The following is a 14,419-nucleotide window of genomic DNA, read 5'->3' as shown; positions in this document are numbered from 1 at the left end:
GTTCCGCCCCGTCTCTGCTGGACTGGACCTCAGCTGCTCCGTATACGGTCATACATCTTCCGCTTTGGGTTCGGGTTCCCAGAAAAGGAACGATTGGCCGTTTCTCGCACGCACAGATCGACTGATCGATAAATTACCGATTAGTGGGAGTTTACCTGCTTACTGGAGACGTTCAGGTTACTCGGATTCGGGTACGTTTCCTTAAGGCACAGCATCCGAGAGCTCGGTGAACAGACCATAATGTCTTTGAACGTCCACAAAACTTGTCGACAGGAGGCTGAGTCGAGAACACACACACACACACACACACACACACACACACACACGCACCAGGCACAGAACTCCAACATCATGTGGAATAGCATTTATTACAGCAGGCGATTCCCCCGAAGAGTTAAGCCTCATTGTCCTTTTGACCAAGCAAAGTGCAAATATAGATTTTACTTTCACTTTCGTGCTGTTTATTACCTGCGTTCTGCGCCGCTCACCCGGGATCCCTCGTATAACACTGTTCCTGTTAACATTCACCATTTTTAGAGCATGTCTGACTTATTTAAGTTATTAATATGCGTGTATAGAAATATTTCGTCTATTTACTGTCACTTCTGTTTCCTGATCATCTAATGGTGGTAGATCTATCCACCCCCCATCCGTCGATCCATCTGTCCATCAATCTATCCGTCTGCAAACCACTCATCCTGGAGATGGTCGTGATGCCCGCAGCCCAAGCACGAGAGGCCATGCTTCCGTTTCCATGGCAACAGTCTCAGACTCCTCCTGGAGATTCTCAGGCACTTCCAGGGAAGACCGGAGACAGAATCGGTCCAACGCGTCCTGAGTCGACCGGTGGGCTCGTCCCAGTGCGGCGTGAACCGTTAGCCTCCTGCAGGAGGCACTCAGAGGACACTCTTACAGGGTCCTCAGTGCACCTCAACCGGTTCTTCGGGACGGATCCGGGGTAGCGGTCTCGGATGGGACAGTTTAGATCGAGAGAGCAGAGACAAAGCCAGAAGAGGCAGGATGAAAAACACACTTAGTTATAATTAAGGACACATGCACACCTGGTTTGGAGACGTTCCAGGTTTCTCTCTGCCGTCCACGACGCCTCTGTGGGTGGATTACTGGTGCCTTATAGCAGAAGGACAGGTTCTGTTGGCCTTGTAAAATTCACAGTGCGCATGACTGTGAGATGTGGACCGGCTGCTGCTGTCCATCAGCGCAAAGCCCCTCCTCCCTCGCTACGGTATCCGACGGAGGCGGAGCCAAGAGGTGCCTCCACCTGCGCGTCTGCGCTCGGGAGCGTCTCCGTTAGCAGGAGCGAGTCGGTTTCTCCTTCATCGTCTGATTGGGCGACGGGGGTCTCCGCCCCTTCCTCGCCACGGTCGCTTCCGCAGGTTTCCGTGGATGTGGAGGAGGTGGATGACATGCGGGACAGGTGCTCAAAGGCCCCGGGAAGCTGCAGGTCCCTGCATGCGTGTGTCAGGCTTTCATCGCCTGAAAGGAGCAGACAGAACCCAGCAATACCAAAGACGTCTTAAAGTGACACCAAACCCGTTCCAAAAGCTGCCGAGTGCGGTGATGACACTTTACAGGGTTTTCTGCGATGACGCCTAAACATTTCCAATCAGAGAAATACGGTAACCCTTCGCCTTTCTGAGGCTCCAGTTAAAAATGATAAAAAAACATGGACCTTTCTCTATATTCTTTAGTTTGCTTTTGTCCGTTTATTTATTGGCGGGGCGCGACGGCACAGCGGGTTTGGCCGGGTCCTGCTCTCTGGTGGTCTGGGGTCCGAGTCCCGCTTCGGGTGCCTTGCGATGGACTGGCGTCCCATCCTGGGTGTGTCTCCTCCAGCCTTGCGCCCCGTGCTATCGGGTTAGGCCCTGGTTTGCCGAGACCCTGCTTGGGACCAGCAGCTTCACCCTGTGTGTGTGTGTGTGTGTGTGTGTGTGTGTGTGTGTGTTTATTTATTCTCAACAACATTTTCTGAGGTTTTTTCTAAAACTCTTCTTTGTCACACAGCAAATGCAACCTGCATTTACCCTCCTGGCCAACAGGTGGCAGAAAAGAGCTAACAAACAGAAGAGGAGTGTGGGGCCACCGTAATCCAACTCACTTCCACGGTGTTTACGGATCCTGTCTGGGGTGTCTGAGTGTCAGTGGCCAATGTTTTGGCTCAGCAAGATGAGGAACTGCGCAAATGTTCGTGGGATGCCTCGGTTAAAAATCAGCAAACAAACAGTAGCTTGTGGAGACGATGTATATCGTTTCCACAAACTCCTATGGTGGCACAGCGAGTAGCGCTGCAGTTTCTCAGTGCCTGGGTGGTCCAAAAGGATGTGGGTTTGATTCCCACTCAGTCTGTGTGGCATTTGCATGTTCTCCCTGTGTCTGCATGGGGTTCCTCTGGTTTCCTCCCACACTCCAAAGACTGATAGTGTGTGAGTGACAGAGAGTGTGCGTTCCACTGATGTATGGATGAGTGACTCAGTGTAAGTAGTGTGTGAAGCAGTGTAAGTCACCACGGTGAATAAGGTATGTGGGCTGATAACACTACATAGAGTTCATTGGAAGTTGCTTTGGAGAAAAGCGTCTGCTAAATAATTATGTATTACACACACACACACACATCTTCTGAACCGCTTGTCCCATACGGGGTCACGGGGAACCGGAGCCTAACCCGGCAACTCAGGGCGTAAGGCCGGAGGGGGAGGGGACACCCAGGACGGGACGCCAGTCCGCCGCAAGGCACCCCAAGCGGGACTCGAACCCCAGACCCGCTGGAGAGGAGGACCCGGTCAAACCCACTGCGCCACCGCGCTCCTGTTCATGTATTATTTTATATTAAATAATTTGAAATTAGTTTTAATTTTAGAGGAGCTTGAATTTAAAAAAAAAGTTGAGAAAGTAAATATTTGTGTTGTTAATCGGTCAGAGTTACGCGCAGAACTCCAGTCCCACACACTGGGACACACGCACACGGCGATGGTGTGTTCCTCTGCGCGATGCATGCTGTGTGACACTAACACTGCTGTCTCTGACAGCTCACACCTGCCATGAAAGGAGAGGCCACCCCTCCCTCGTCCCCCGCAGAGCTGAGGAACTCATCCGGCTCCTCTGGGTCTGAGAAGTCCGGCAGGTCCAAGCATAGCTCCGACACGTCCACGTTCACTTCCATGGACGAGATGCTGTTGATGGGGGCTGTGTGGAGGAGGGGCGAAGGAGACCATCTAGTTTAGTGTCTTTACTCTGTTTTACCACTTCCAGTAACAGAGAAGCGGTCCATCGGGAACAGAAAGCATGAGCATCTCTGAGTCTGCGTGTGCGTGTGTGCGCGTGTGTGTGTGCGCGCGTGTGTGTGCGCACTCACGCCTCCTCGGCTCCATGTACAGTTGGGCAGCAGGCAAGCGGACGTTCACATCGTGCTGTAAGACGTCCTCGAAGAAGCGCCGTCTGTCGCACGGCTTCACCTGCGGTGTGGACTCCGGGTCCGAGACCCTCGGCGCACGGCGCTCCATCTCCACCGGCAACGAGAGGAAGCACAGTAACGTGTCGGTCCCGTGCAGGTAACCGAAGATTTACTGTAGCTAAACAAAGATTTACTTTCCGAAACTGTCTCGATAAAGTCATTGTTTCTGTCATCGGTTTCCTCGAAAGCAACACACACACACACACACATTTTCAGAACCGCTTGTCCCTTACGGGGTCACGGGGAACCGGAGCCTACCCAGTAACACAGGGCGTAAGGCCGGAGGGGGAAGGGGACGCACCCAGGACGGGACGCCAGTCCGTCACAAGGCACCCCAAGCGGGACTCGAACCCCAGACCCACCGGAGAGCAGGACCCGGTCCAACCCACTGCGCCACTGCACCCCCTCGAAAGCAACATGTAATGTCAATAATTTTACCATACTTTACCATACCGTACTCCACTTTAAGTGGGGTACAACAGCAAGCGGGGGATTCAAACAGGACCTTCCAGACTTGAAGTGGACAGTTCTGACCGCTGCGCCCCCTGCTGCTCCATGTGTTAGAAGCGCGAACTGATGAGTGGACGGTCTGATCATTCCGTGGAACTTGCTGGTACTGTACGTTGGTCTCTACAGAAGTCCTTACCCTGGTATACTGGTGCTCCTGGTACTCTCCCAGACCGCTTGTGTTTAGAAGAAAGGGAGGCAGCAAATGACCCGTCTGAACCCCCGCTGCGTGACTCAGACATTTGTTTGGGACGTTTGGTGGAAAGACATTTAGAGACAGTCAGCAGTGGGATCAGTCCCTCGTTGCTGTGCCTGCGCGATCCCAGGTAGAGTGCGACCCTAACCGTAACCCTGACGCTGACACAATGAGGGACGGTCCGGAAATCGCATCGCTAAAAATACTGTGCGAGCTGGCAAGGACAGAAAAACCTGGACTTGTTACCAGGAGGTTATAGGATCACGTCCCAATGTGGAATTGTAGCTGCATGCTAGAGTGAGAATCAGTGAACGTCACAAGTTAAAACAACACAAATGGTGAAAGTTGAGGCCTGAAACTGAGACGCCGCGTAAACCGGGGTGGCGCTGTGGTCCAGTAGGCGGCGCTGGTGCCTCCCACTCCTGAGGAGCATCTGGCACGGAGTTGCTGAAATCCCGGGATGTGACGGCGTGTCCAGGATTCCATGGTAGCTCCATCGCCGCACTTGGTGCTCATTTCCTCATGAGGATCTTGACTGTTTTCAGATGGCATTTGAAGGAAAGGTGTGAGTCACCGGAGTCACTGGAGCAGATCACATGTCTGGGCTCCAACTCCCATGTGACTGTGCGTCAGTTGTGAGAGTCTGCTTGAGTGACCTCTGGCCGCACTATGGTCAGTCATAACAGACTGATGTCATCACGCTATAAAAAGGACCCCAGTGATAAGTGATACCCTCCTCCCAGCCGACCAGTAATACATAGACTCTATCTATCTATCTATCTATCTATCTATTCGGGGCTGTGGGTACAAACAGTTCAGTTTATATCAAGGTGGGAAACCTTCTGTTTGCCCCTCCTTCAGAACCCCTGGGGCAATTTGAGGGAAACCTCTATCCTTCATTAGGGTTGCAGTAATTCAACCATTTACACAGCTGCATAATTATTACTGTATCAGTTCAGGGTAAATAGCCTGATCAGGACAGAATGTCAGATTCGAACCCGACTCCTTTGAGGGTGAGGCAGCAGCTCTAACCGCTGCGCCCCCTGCTGTCCCGGTTTCTGCTACACAAGTGTTTGACAAAGAACGAAAAGAGATCTTTGTAAGGGCCCTTTCCCAGCAGCCCCCTGGTGGAGCGGTTTCTGCTACACAAGTGTTTGACAAAGAACGAAAAGAGATCTTTGTAAGGGCCCTTTCCCAGCAGCCCCCTGGTGGAGCGCAATCCTGCGCTCTGAAGTGCACATATATCTGGTAGGGCAGGTTGTTTAGATGCTCCCGGGATGGATGACGTCATTTAGAAATGTTCAGTTGGCGTTTGACCAAATCTGGGGGGAAATGTTTCTCTCTGCTCCGCAAAAGTCTGCCGTCTGTAAAAATAACCCGGCGCGGTCCCTGTGCGGTCATTCATCTTACCACCTTTGGTCAAAGCCAAACACTCTTGGGGTAAACAAACAGGTGGTCAGCAGGGGGCGCAGTGGTTAGAGCTGCTGTGTTACAGTCTGAAGGTCCCTGGTTTGAATCTCTCTCCTGCTGTAATACCCATGAGCAAGGTACTTCACCTGAACTGGTACAGTAAATATTACCCTGCGGTATAATTAGATAAATCAGTGCAAGTAACTTTGTGTACAAACCTCATGCTTTAAGTTGCCATGGAAACAAGGGTAACATAGATGAATTTGAAACTTATCTGCATGCACACAGGCACCACACACACACGCACACACACATCTACATACCTATAGGTAAATGAAACTATAGAAAACAATCAACGCTGCTGTTCTGCAGATATGGAACATGTTTGAGTTCCAAAGGCAGAGGAGCAGAAACATGATCTCCAAATAAGGGAATGTGTGCAACTCGGTCACTCGGCTGGTCACCAAACTCTGACACACTAACTTTACACACAAGTGCCAGGTGAATAATAATAATAATAATAATAATAAGAAGAAGAAGAAGAAGAAGAAGAAACAAAGTGTAAGTGAACGCCGAAGGTCCACTGGAGCCCAGCGAGCTACTCCCTACAGTTACTCACAGGGTACGAGCTGGGTATTGGGGCCAGACCCCGACGAGCTCCCGGCTCTGTGGTCGCTGGTTCGGGCGCCCAGGTACTCTTCTCCCCCAGTGGGTGTATTCTGGGCAGCAGGCGGCGCTACAGAGAAGTGTCAACAGCTGGGGGTCCAGGTGCAGGTGCAGGACCGAGAGCAGACAGACAGACAGACGCTGCTGCTCCGCTGGCGAGTCCGAGTGTGTGTGTGTGTGTGTGGCTGGGTTTGGAGATGTGTGTCAGCATAGGGTGGTGTGGGTGGGGGGGGGGGGGAGGTGCTACAGCTGTCCAGTCCGAAGCTTACAAAGTCAGAAGAGACGCAGCTCATGACGGTACACAGGACACTGTGCTGCACCCAACACAGTCAATCGGACAGAAATGACCTGTAGTCTGTGTGTGTGTGTGTGTGTGTGTGTGTGTGTCTCCGCTTTTCGCAGCGCCAGAGGGCGCTGTTGTACAACCCCACAAGGTCTGCATCTTGGCCCCTTGTTCTCTTTTCCTTTCTTCTCATTTCCTGGTGAACGTGAGAAATTCATAAGTAAAAAGAGGAGGGTAACACAACAGTGTCCCGTGTATTTATTTACTGTCTCGTACTCTGTTCTCTGTTGCACCGTGGTCTCCAGAGAAACGACATTCCGTTCCACTCTATACAAGCTATGCAGAGGGCTGACAAATAAAACAACTTGAACTTGAACTGTAACGAAGTAAAAGCTGATTTTTTTTTCCTTTTCAAATGCAGAAGTATCGTTGCGTGAAAGTACAAGTGATGGAGCGAATGTGGCTTGTTACCCCAATAAAAGCTTACAGTGCCGAGCTTTGCCCGTATCAAATAAATATGTAAATAACACATTTAATAATGGGCAGAAAGTGCGTGACGCTGGTGCCTCGCATCTAATAGGCCGGGTTCGAATCCGGCTCGGACCATGTGGAGTTCGCGCATTCGTAACGTCGGTTGCGTCCTTTACATCAGGACAGTGGAAGTTTAATAGCGAAGATTTTATTAATCTCGAAAAATCTTGACAAAATCTCTCCTTCCTCATATGTCAAAAAAAGAAGAAAACCAAACCAGGCAGTATGTTATGTGGGAGTTAAAGTATCATCACACAACTCACACACACACATTTTCTGAACCGCTTGTCCCATACGGGGTCATGGGGAACCAGAGCCTACCCGGCAACACAGGGCGTAAGGCCGGAGGGGGAGGGGACGCACCCAGGACGGGACGCCAGTCCGCCGCAAGGTACCCCAAGCGGGACTTGAACCCCAGACCCACCAGAGAGCAGGACCCTGGTCCAACCCACTACGCCACCGCACCCCCACGTTCATCACACAACTAAAACGTCATAATGTTCTGTATAAAAATAATGGCTTTCTATTCATTTACATACATTTTACAGCTGTAATACACACACACACACACACATTTTCAGAGCCGCTTGTCCCACATGGGGTCACGGGGAACCGGAGCCTACCCGGCAACACAGGGCGTAAGGCCGGAGGGGGAGGGGACACACCCAGGACGGGACGCCAGTCCATCGCAAGGCACCCCAAGCGGGACTCGAACCCCAGACCCACTGAAGAGCAGGACCGTGGTCCAACCCACTGCGCCACAGCACCCCCTACAGCTGTAATAAAAAAATCAAAATTCACATATGACGAGCAGGTCATTTTCACGCCATAAGGTGGTTGGACACCGAGGCTCTACGCTTCTGAAAAAGACATCGGTGGTGGGTCTGCGCCCAGAGGCGAGGCCGAAACGCCGCTCCGGCTTGGTTCCATCTCGCCGAGTCTGTCAGCGCAGGCACCCCAGGGACAGCTCAGGGATCGGGGCGCGAAACCGCTCCCTCTCCGGCTCCCCGCCGGGTTACGGAGCGTGGTGCCGAGGCTCGGTTTCCGGGGTTTGGTGAGAAGGGGCGACGTGAAGCCGACGGGCTCTCGGCACGTCGTCGGCGCCGCACCCGTCCTCCTGCGCCTCGGCTCCCGGTTCCGCTCCCTGTCTCGGGGGGCTCGGCGGGTTCAGGTTCATCAGAAGCTTCCTGACAAACAGGGGCTCCACCTGCGTGAGGAGATGTCAAGTTATGGCGAGATGTTCGGCTTGGATGTCGTGGGGTTCCGGGGGTGCGGGACCCTCCTGCGAAAACCTCCTGCGTGTCAATTCATGCACCCTGAAAGGCACAAAGCGGCGGGAATGAAAGCGCAAACAGCTGGACCTGTACCAGCTTCCGCCACGGGAAGGCGGCCGAGTCGCTCCGGCCGCTCGCGCTTTCATTTTCGTCTCTTGAACGTTCGCGGGAGATGTACCGCCATCTGAGGACCGAAGGTCGGTTTTAACCGCTGCTCCTCCGACGCCTCCGTGACGGCGCGCGCACGAGTCTCCGAAAGCGCCAACACGCAGACGCGCGCCGTTGCGCGGGTGCCGGACGGCGCGGTACTCACACGTGCCGTGATGAGCTTCTGCGACAGGGACTTGTCGGCATCGGGGAACTCTTCTCCGAAGCAGAGGTCGATCCTGTAGCGAGGCCGGGGGCTGCCCTTCTGCAGGAACTGCTGCAGCTCTGGAGGGCGGAGGGTCAAAGAGGACCGAGCGGGAGGAAGGAAGGAAGGAAGGAAGGAAGGATGGAAAGGGAGGGAAAGGAGGGAGAGAAGGTGCCGGAAGGACACAAGGCAGGAAGATGGGAGAGGAGTGCTGTGAAAGAGCACCGGCGGAGCGTGATCGAAGCTCGACTCCTCGACCCCCGCCCGCCGCCGCCGCCGCCGCCACCCGCCCCCCACCTCGACCCACCTTGCAGCAGTGCGGCCATGTCCAGCATCTTGCAGGTCTTCTCGCGCTCCAGCTTGCTGGGCCGGTCCCGCCTCTGCACCAGCGGCCCGTCCCAGTACACGCGTCCCTGGCAGAAGCGCTTGGCGAACACGCCGTCGTGCGCCATCCACAGGACCACGCCGCGCTGCAGGTGGGGCAGCAGACGCAGCATCGCCCCGGCCGCTGTGGGCGAGACCCCGGCGGGAACGGGCGGCGGGAAGCGCAGCGGCTCCACGGCGCAGGGCCCGTAGATGCGTTCGTTCTCGGCGGGCACCGTGCCGTGCAGGATTCGGCAGCCCTCCGGCGTGCTCGTCCTGAAGTCCCGCACCAGGCGGCCCTGGTAGAAGAGCCGCACCCGCAGCCGGAAGTCTGCAAGCGGAGACGACACGGCGACGCGTCACTGCCTGCCCAGCAGGGGGCAGCCCGGCTAAAGAGCGTCACTTGCGTCAAGGTTTTCAAAGCAGAGGCAGCGACTGGGCTTCGAACCCTTGTTCGGGGCACAGCTTACAGAAAAGAATGCCATATTTATGAGCAAGAGCATAGAGATGAATTATGCAAGTCACTGTGGATAATGACGTGTGATGCAATAAATAACATCATCTGGTTTCACACAGGGGATGCGGTGGCGCAGTGGGTTGGACCGCAGTCCTGCTCTTTGGTGGGTCTGGGGTTCGAGTCCCGCTTGGGGTGCCTTGCGATGGACTGGCGTCCCGTCCTGGGTGTGTCCCCTTCCCCCTCCGGCCTTACGCCCTGTGTTGCCGGGTAGGCTCCGGTTTCCCGTGACCCCGTGAGGGACAAGCGGTTCTGAAAATGTGTGTGTGTGTGTGTGTGGTTTCACACACTGCTGTCTCACATCTCGCCACTGGACCGCAGCGGAACATCTGCGCTCCCGTCAAAACAAACACACACCTGTGAGCCAAAGACCCTTTGCTCTGAGCCGAACTTCGAGGAGCAATGCCGCGGGCGAGCGTTTAGAGTTAAGCCCAAGGTACGAGTCGCAGGTGTTCGGGAAGGTCACGGTCGCGCTGCGGTACCTGTGATCTGCAAAGTGTCTGGGTAGGAGACGGGCGCCATGGGAGCGAGGGCTTCGGAAGGCAGCTCTCCTGCCGCGGGCCAGGAACACGCATCCCCCTTTGCAGGGCCATCTGAGGAAGAGACGAACACGACCGTTGCTGCTTCTCCACCGCAGCTTCTCTTCTCGCTACCTGGAGAGGCACCGACTCAAAGGTACAACAGGAGCGCCAGCTGTGGCTTTTTCAGCGGACGGAACTGGACGTTTTTTTCATCCAGGTATTTTGCGGAAAAATGCTGGGCACGCACCTCACCCACACGAGGCTGTTGCCAATGAAAGTGTGTCTCACTCACACACACACACACACACACGGCAGAGGAAGGATCTTTTCCTCCATGAAGAGCACTGACCGTAAGTAATGGAGACGGGCTTCATGTTCACGTTCATCTTAGCAGAGACCTGCTGCTGTCCATCACCTCCGTTCGTCTGCACCCGGGTGACAAGCGCAGCATATGTAAGAACCATGTAAGAACCATGTAAGAACCATGTTATGATCATGTCTCTGGGAGATATGAGAGCAAAGCGTAATGTTGCCATAATAATGAAAGGAACAACTGCCCCGGCGACGTTGCGCTCTGAGTCAAGGCGGGACTGTAGGCGATTACAGGGAATTTATTATTCAGCCCTACCCTGGTATTATAGATGCTGAAATGGGGGAATTCTGGGATGTTTGGCCAAAAGTACTTTCTATTTCACATCGTGCTCATCGACGCACTTGCAGGTGTCCTTTCCGTCAGTTCGCGACAGTCCGACGTGTGCGATGCAGGATCGGACCAGGGTTCTCTCACCTGTGGACGAGGGGCGGCGGCAGGTGGACTCACGCGGCAGACGGAGGGCGTCCCTGGAGACTCTGGAGCAGCGAAAGCAAAGCAAGCGGAGTAGTGATCAAGGGGAGGGGTCCTGCTCTCGCACCCCCGAGGACCCTGATGCTTAACTTGAACCGCATCGGTAGAGCGTCGAGCTGCGCAAAGGGCTACGTTGCTCGAGAAGCTAAATCCGCAGGTACGGACGTGACAAATACCTTACGGTAAAGAAAGGTAAAGAGCTGTGACCCAAAGAAGAATTTAAAATATGAGCTAGAACTTTGGTGGACATCTTAAACTTTGATCTTGAGAGGCAACTTTCAGTTTCGCCCAACCAGTACGGTAGGTGCGACCTTTGCTCTCCTGGTGGTTAAGGAAGTGAACCGACCGCGCCGACGCCAGCTTCACGTTATGCGTCGGGTAACCGGCGCCGTACCCTACAGCAAGGAGTCCAACCTGAGATTTTTCACTTAACCGATGGTTCAGGCGAGAAGATCAGGATTTTGAAAGCGTTCGAGGTTATCTAAAGGTTACACAAGTTGTTGCTGTGCTCAGTGCTGCCCCCACAGGTGGGGCTCCCACATCGCTCACCTGTGGCCCTGCTGCCTTCGGGCTGGATCTTGTACACCTTGTAGGGCTCTGAGATGTCCAGCTGGCTGCGCTCCGAGACCTCCCTGAAGTCTGTGCTCTTGTTGAGGGCACAGCGCAGACGGGTCTTCCACACAGAGGGGTCGGGGGGATCTCGGCCCTCGCGGTACTTCCCCTTGTACACTGCCCACGCCTGAGAGACACACGCAGGCGCACGGGAACATAGACACATTTACCGAAAAGATCACCTCTGAGGTCCAGACTCACCACCTTGCTCCGCGATTCTGTCCCGTCAATGTTCTGATGCTCTCCGGGGATCCAGAAGTTTCACCGCAGATCTCGATAACCCAGCAGCGCACGCTTCTGTACCGACAGCGCGGGGAGCCGAGGGCGGCGAAACCATTGAGGCCGGACATTTTTAATGAAATGCTGAAGGACTGAATCCCCCCCCCCCGCCCCCATGCAAAATGAGCTCCGGTGAAGAAAGTTCTCAGAGCTTTCACGCGCTCTCTGCGGTGGCACGCATGAGGTGCTGCTCACACCGGGACTCCGAGGTGCTTTCACCACGCTCGTTTTACTCGTCTCTTTCTCTTTACCTTGAAGAGGGCCGCGTCCTCGCTCTGCTTGTAGTCCTGCTTGGCCGCGTGTTTCCACGGGATCCTGAACATGGACTTCTCCTGGTCCTCCCAGCTGAGCCCCGCATACTTGCCGCTCTCCACCTGCGCGATGAGCCACTCTCTCAAGCGCATGTTCCTGCCGTTCACCTCCATGTCCGCGGCCCGCGCGCCCACCCGCCCAGGTGACCTTCTCAGAGCGATCCTCCGGCAAACAAAAGGCACCCCTGGAGCCCGAGCGGGTCCGAGCGTCTCTCACATGAGGCGCGAGGTCACCCAAGTGCTCTTCTACACTCCTTTAAAAACCCCCAACAGGTGAGCCATCGTTCCCCCAAAAAAGTCATTTAATGCCTGGCTTTTGAGCGCCCCCCCCCCCCGGGCGACAATTCCTTTCTTCCCTCCTGCTCAGCGCACCTGCTTTGCAGGAATTATCTCGAGAAAAAAGTTGCATCTGTTCGAGCTGCGAGCGCCTTGCTTTGCTGCAGCATAGAAGGGAAAGTAAAAGTAGGAGGAACACTTTCGGTTTCCTGTCTGAACGAGCGGCCCGCGGCGCGCAGAAACGCTCCGTGCGCGTGAGAGAAGCGCGTAGAACAGGGTGCATGACGTGCGCAAACTTGCGAACGACGAGAGAGCGCTTGCCGTCGTGTTGCGCCGCTAATTCCAGCGCGCGCAGAAGAGCGAGCGTCCCCAAGTGACGCGCGTAAAATGTGGCACAACATGAACATGCATGATTTTTTTTTTTTTTTTTTTTCTCAGTTTTATCTAGCTACAAACGTTATCAACAAACATAGAATAAACAGGCATCGAGTGCGGGACAAGAACAGGAAACAAACTGGTTTACGGAATGATGCAAAATTAGAAGCCACGGCATGTGTACTTTATTTAAAAAAAAAAAAAAAAAAAAAAGAAAGAAAAAGAAAAAAAACTTGGCAGATTGGGATGTCGTGCTAATGGATTTCTTTTTTAGAAGAGATTTTCTAGCCAGAAATGGTTTACTACGGTCTAGATTTAAAACATTGTGGATGTGCAATTTTAGGCAATGAACAGATGAAATTACAGCATCTTTACCAGACTCACCAGCATGATGAATGTGGCGCACTGAAAGTGGCAAAGTCAGCAGGAGCCCCTAATTATTCCAATCATGAATACACAGCTAACTAGTAACTCCGCTGACTTAGAACAAAAGAGTGAGAGAACCAGTGTATCTATGTTGTGCGTAAAAAAAAAAAACGGTAAATGTGTGTAGTTTCAGAGTCTTCAACGTCACCGTTAATTCCACTGCAGAACCCTGTGCCAAAAGGTTCTTCTTATCTTGTGCGTCTGCTCCCTGTCGAGCTCAGTGCAGAACCGACCTAAGGAAAGGAAAGTGAAATTTCAGTATTTTCTGTGCAAAGAGAAGACAAATGTACAAGGCAAATAAACAATGAAGCCTTTGTTGAGGAGCAGAGCTTCACACCAAACAAGGTGTCCAATGGAATTCCATGGAGAGTGCATTTGAGCGCTTTCCATATTTGCATATTGCTTCCCGAAGCTGCTTCGATCTACTCAAACAGAAACTTCTTAACTTGTGGGCACCTAGGTTGACCGGTGTTCCACTAGGGTTATGCTATGGAGATGGGCTGCTGGTTAGAGAAGAGGACCCCTCCCTAACACAGGTCCCAGCTCTCAGTCTAAACTTGTCCATCCTGTATGGTTTGTTGCTCTTCTCATCAGTGTAGTTTGAAGTGTTGCAGAAAAAAAAAACAAAAAAAACAACAACAACCTCTCCTTCGCTTTGTGCTCTCTCTCTTCCTTGTGTTTTAGCACTGGCTCTGCAGTCACTGGAGAAGTCACATGTCTCCTGAAACTGACACCTACTAGATCTTTCATCACCTGCCTTTTGTGATAGTAAACCGGTTTAGTAGTTCATTCATCATCCTGAGATGTCAGTCATATTTTCACGGTCCTGACTGCGGTTGTGTACGCCTTCAATACATCCTGCAAGCAGTGCATCTATGTTCATGGACTAGCATTAACATTTATGTAGCTGCGTTAACATTCTCTAACTGCAGTCCTCATACAGTAAATCCCGTATGGGTGAAGATCCTATATGGCTGTAAACATTCTACATCAGAACTGTGCCAAGACTGAGGTCATACTTCTTGGCACTTCTCCCTCACTTACGCAAACCAAACGCGGGAGCTCTGTTTACAGATGACACTGTACTCAGTCTAAATAGAAAAGCCTCATGTCCCCATCTACAAGTGCAGAACTTCACCTAAAAAACATTTTGCAGACAGGATCCCATGTTAGTTTTCCGATGTGGAGAAGCTATTTAGCACATTTCTCT

The 14,419-nt window shown here is 53.1% G+C and overlaps 2 protein-coding genes across 2 annotated transcripts; both read right to left on the bottom strand.

Moving 5' to 3' along the window:
- Positions 1–340: 340 nt before the first annotated feature.
- Positions 341–6,412, bottom strand: LOC108936303 (dysbindin-like). The gene is made up of 4 exons (XM_018755616.2): positions 6,202–6,412; positions 3,371–3,518; positions 3,052–3,201; positions 341–1,494 (listed from the first exon to the last, which is right to left on the bottom strand). The coding sequence occupies exons 2-4, from the start codon at positions 3,516–3,518 to the stop codon at positions 1,214–1,216; spliced, it is 579 nt and encodes a 192-aa protein (XP_018611132.1). The 5' UTR covers positions 6,202–6,412; the 3' UTR covers positions 341–1,213.
- A 1,434-nt stretch (positions 6,413–7,846) lies between these two features.
- On the bottom strand, positions 7,847–12,809 carry LOC108936302 (interferon regulatory factor 4-like). Its single transcript, XM_029248954.1, has 8 exons — positions 12,073–12,809; positions 11,480–11,669; positions 10,874–10,935; positions 10,436–10,511; positions 10,048–10,158; positions 8,996–9,382; positions 8,650–8,768; positions 7,847–8,269 (listed from the first exon to the last, which is right to left on the bottom strand). Exons 1-8 carry the CDS (start codon positions 12,244–12,246, stop codon positions 8,078–8,080), a joined length of 1,311 nt encoding a protein of 436 aa, XP_029104787.1. The 5' UTR covers positions 12,247–12,809; the 3' UTR covers positions 7,847–8,077.
- Positions 12,810–14,419: the final 1,610 nt, after the last annotated feature.

Source organism: Scleropages formosus, chromosome 24, assembly GCF_900964775.1.
Source record: "Scleropages formosus chromosome 24, fSclFor1.1, whole genome shotgun sequence".
In the NCBI taxonomy this organism is placed as follows: domain Eukaryota; kingdom Metazoa; phylum Chordata; class Actinopteri; order Osteoglossiformes; family Osteoglossidae; genus Scleropages; species Scleropages formosus.
This window is presented reverse-complemented; position numbering and strand designations above follow the sequence as displayed.

Excerpts from the sequence above, each read along its gene's own strand:
- LOC108936303 (XM_018755616.2), bottom strand. The coding sequence starts at position 3,518 with ATGGAGCGCCGTGCGCCGAGGGTCTCGGACCCGGAGTCCACACCGCAG. Across the intron at positions 3,202-3,370 it reads GTACATGGAGCCGAGGAGGC|CCCCCATCAACAGCATCTCG; the intron begins GTGAGTGCGCAC and ends TCCTCCACACAG. Across the intron at positions 1,495-3,051 it reads GGCCTCTCCTTTCATGGCAG|GCGATGAAAGCCTGACACAC; the intron begins GTGTGAGCTGTC and ends TGCTCCTTTCAG.
- LOC108936302 (XM_029248954.1), bottom strand. The coding sequence starts at position 12,246 with ATGGAGGTGAACGGCAGGAACATGCGCTTGAGAGAGTGGCTCATCGCG. Across the intron at positions 10,512-10,873 it reads CCGCCGCCCCTCGTCCACAG|ACGAACGGAGGTGATGGACA; the intron begins GTGAGAGAACCC and ends ACCCGGGTGCAG. Across the intron at positions 8,769-8,995 it reads CATGGCCGCACTGCTGCAAG|AGCTGCAGCAGTTCCTGCAG; the intron begins GTGGGTCGAGGT and ends TCCGCCCTCCAG.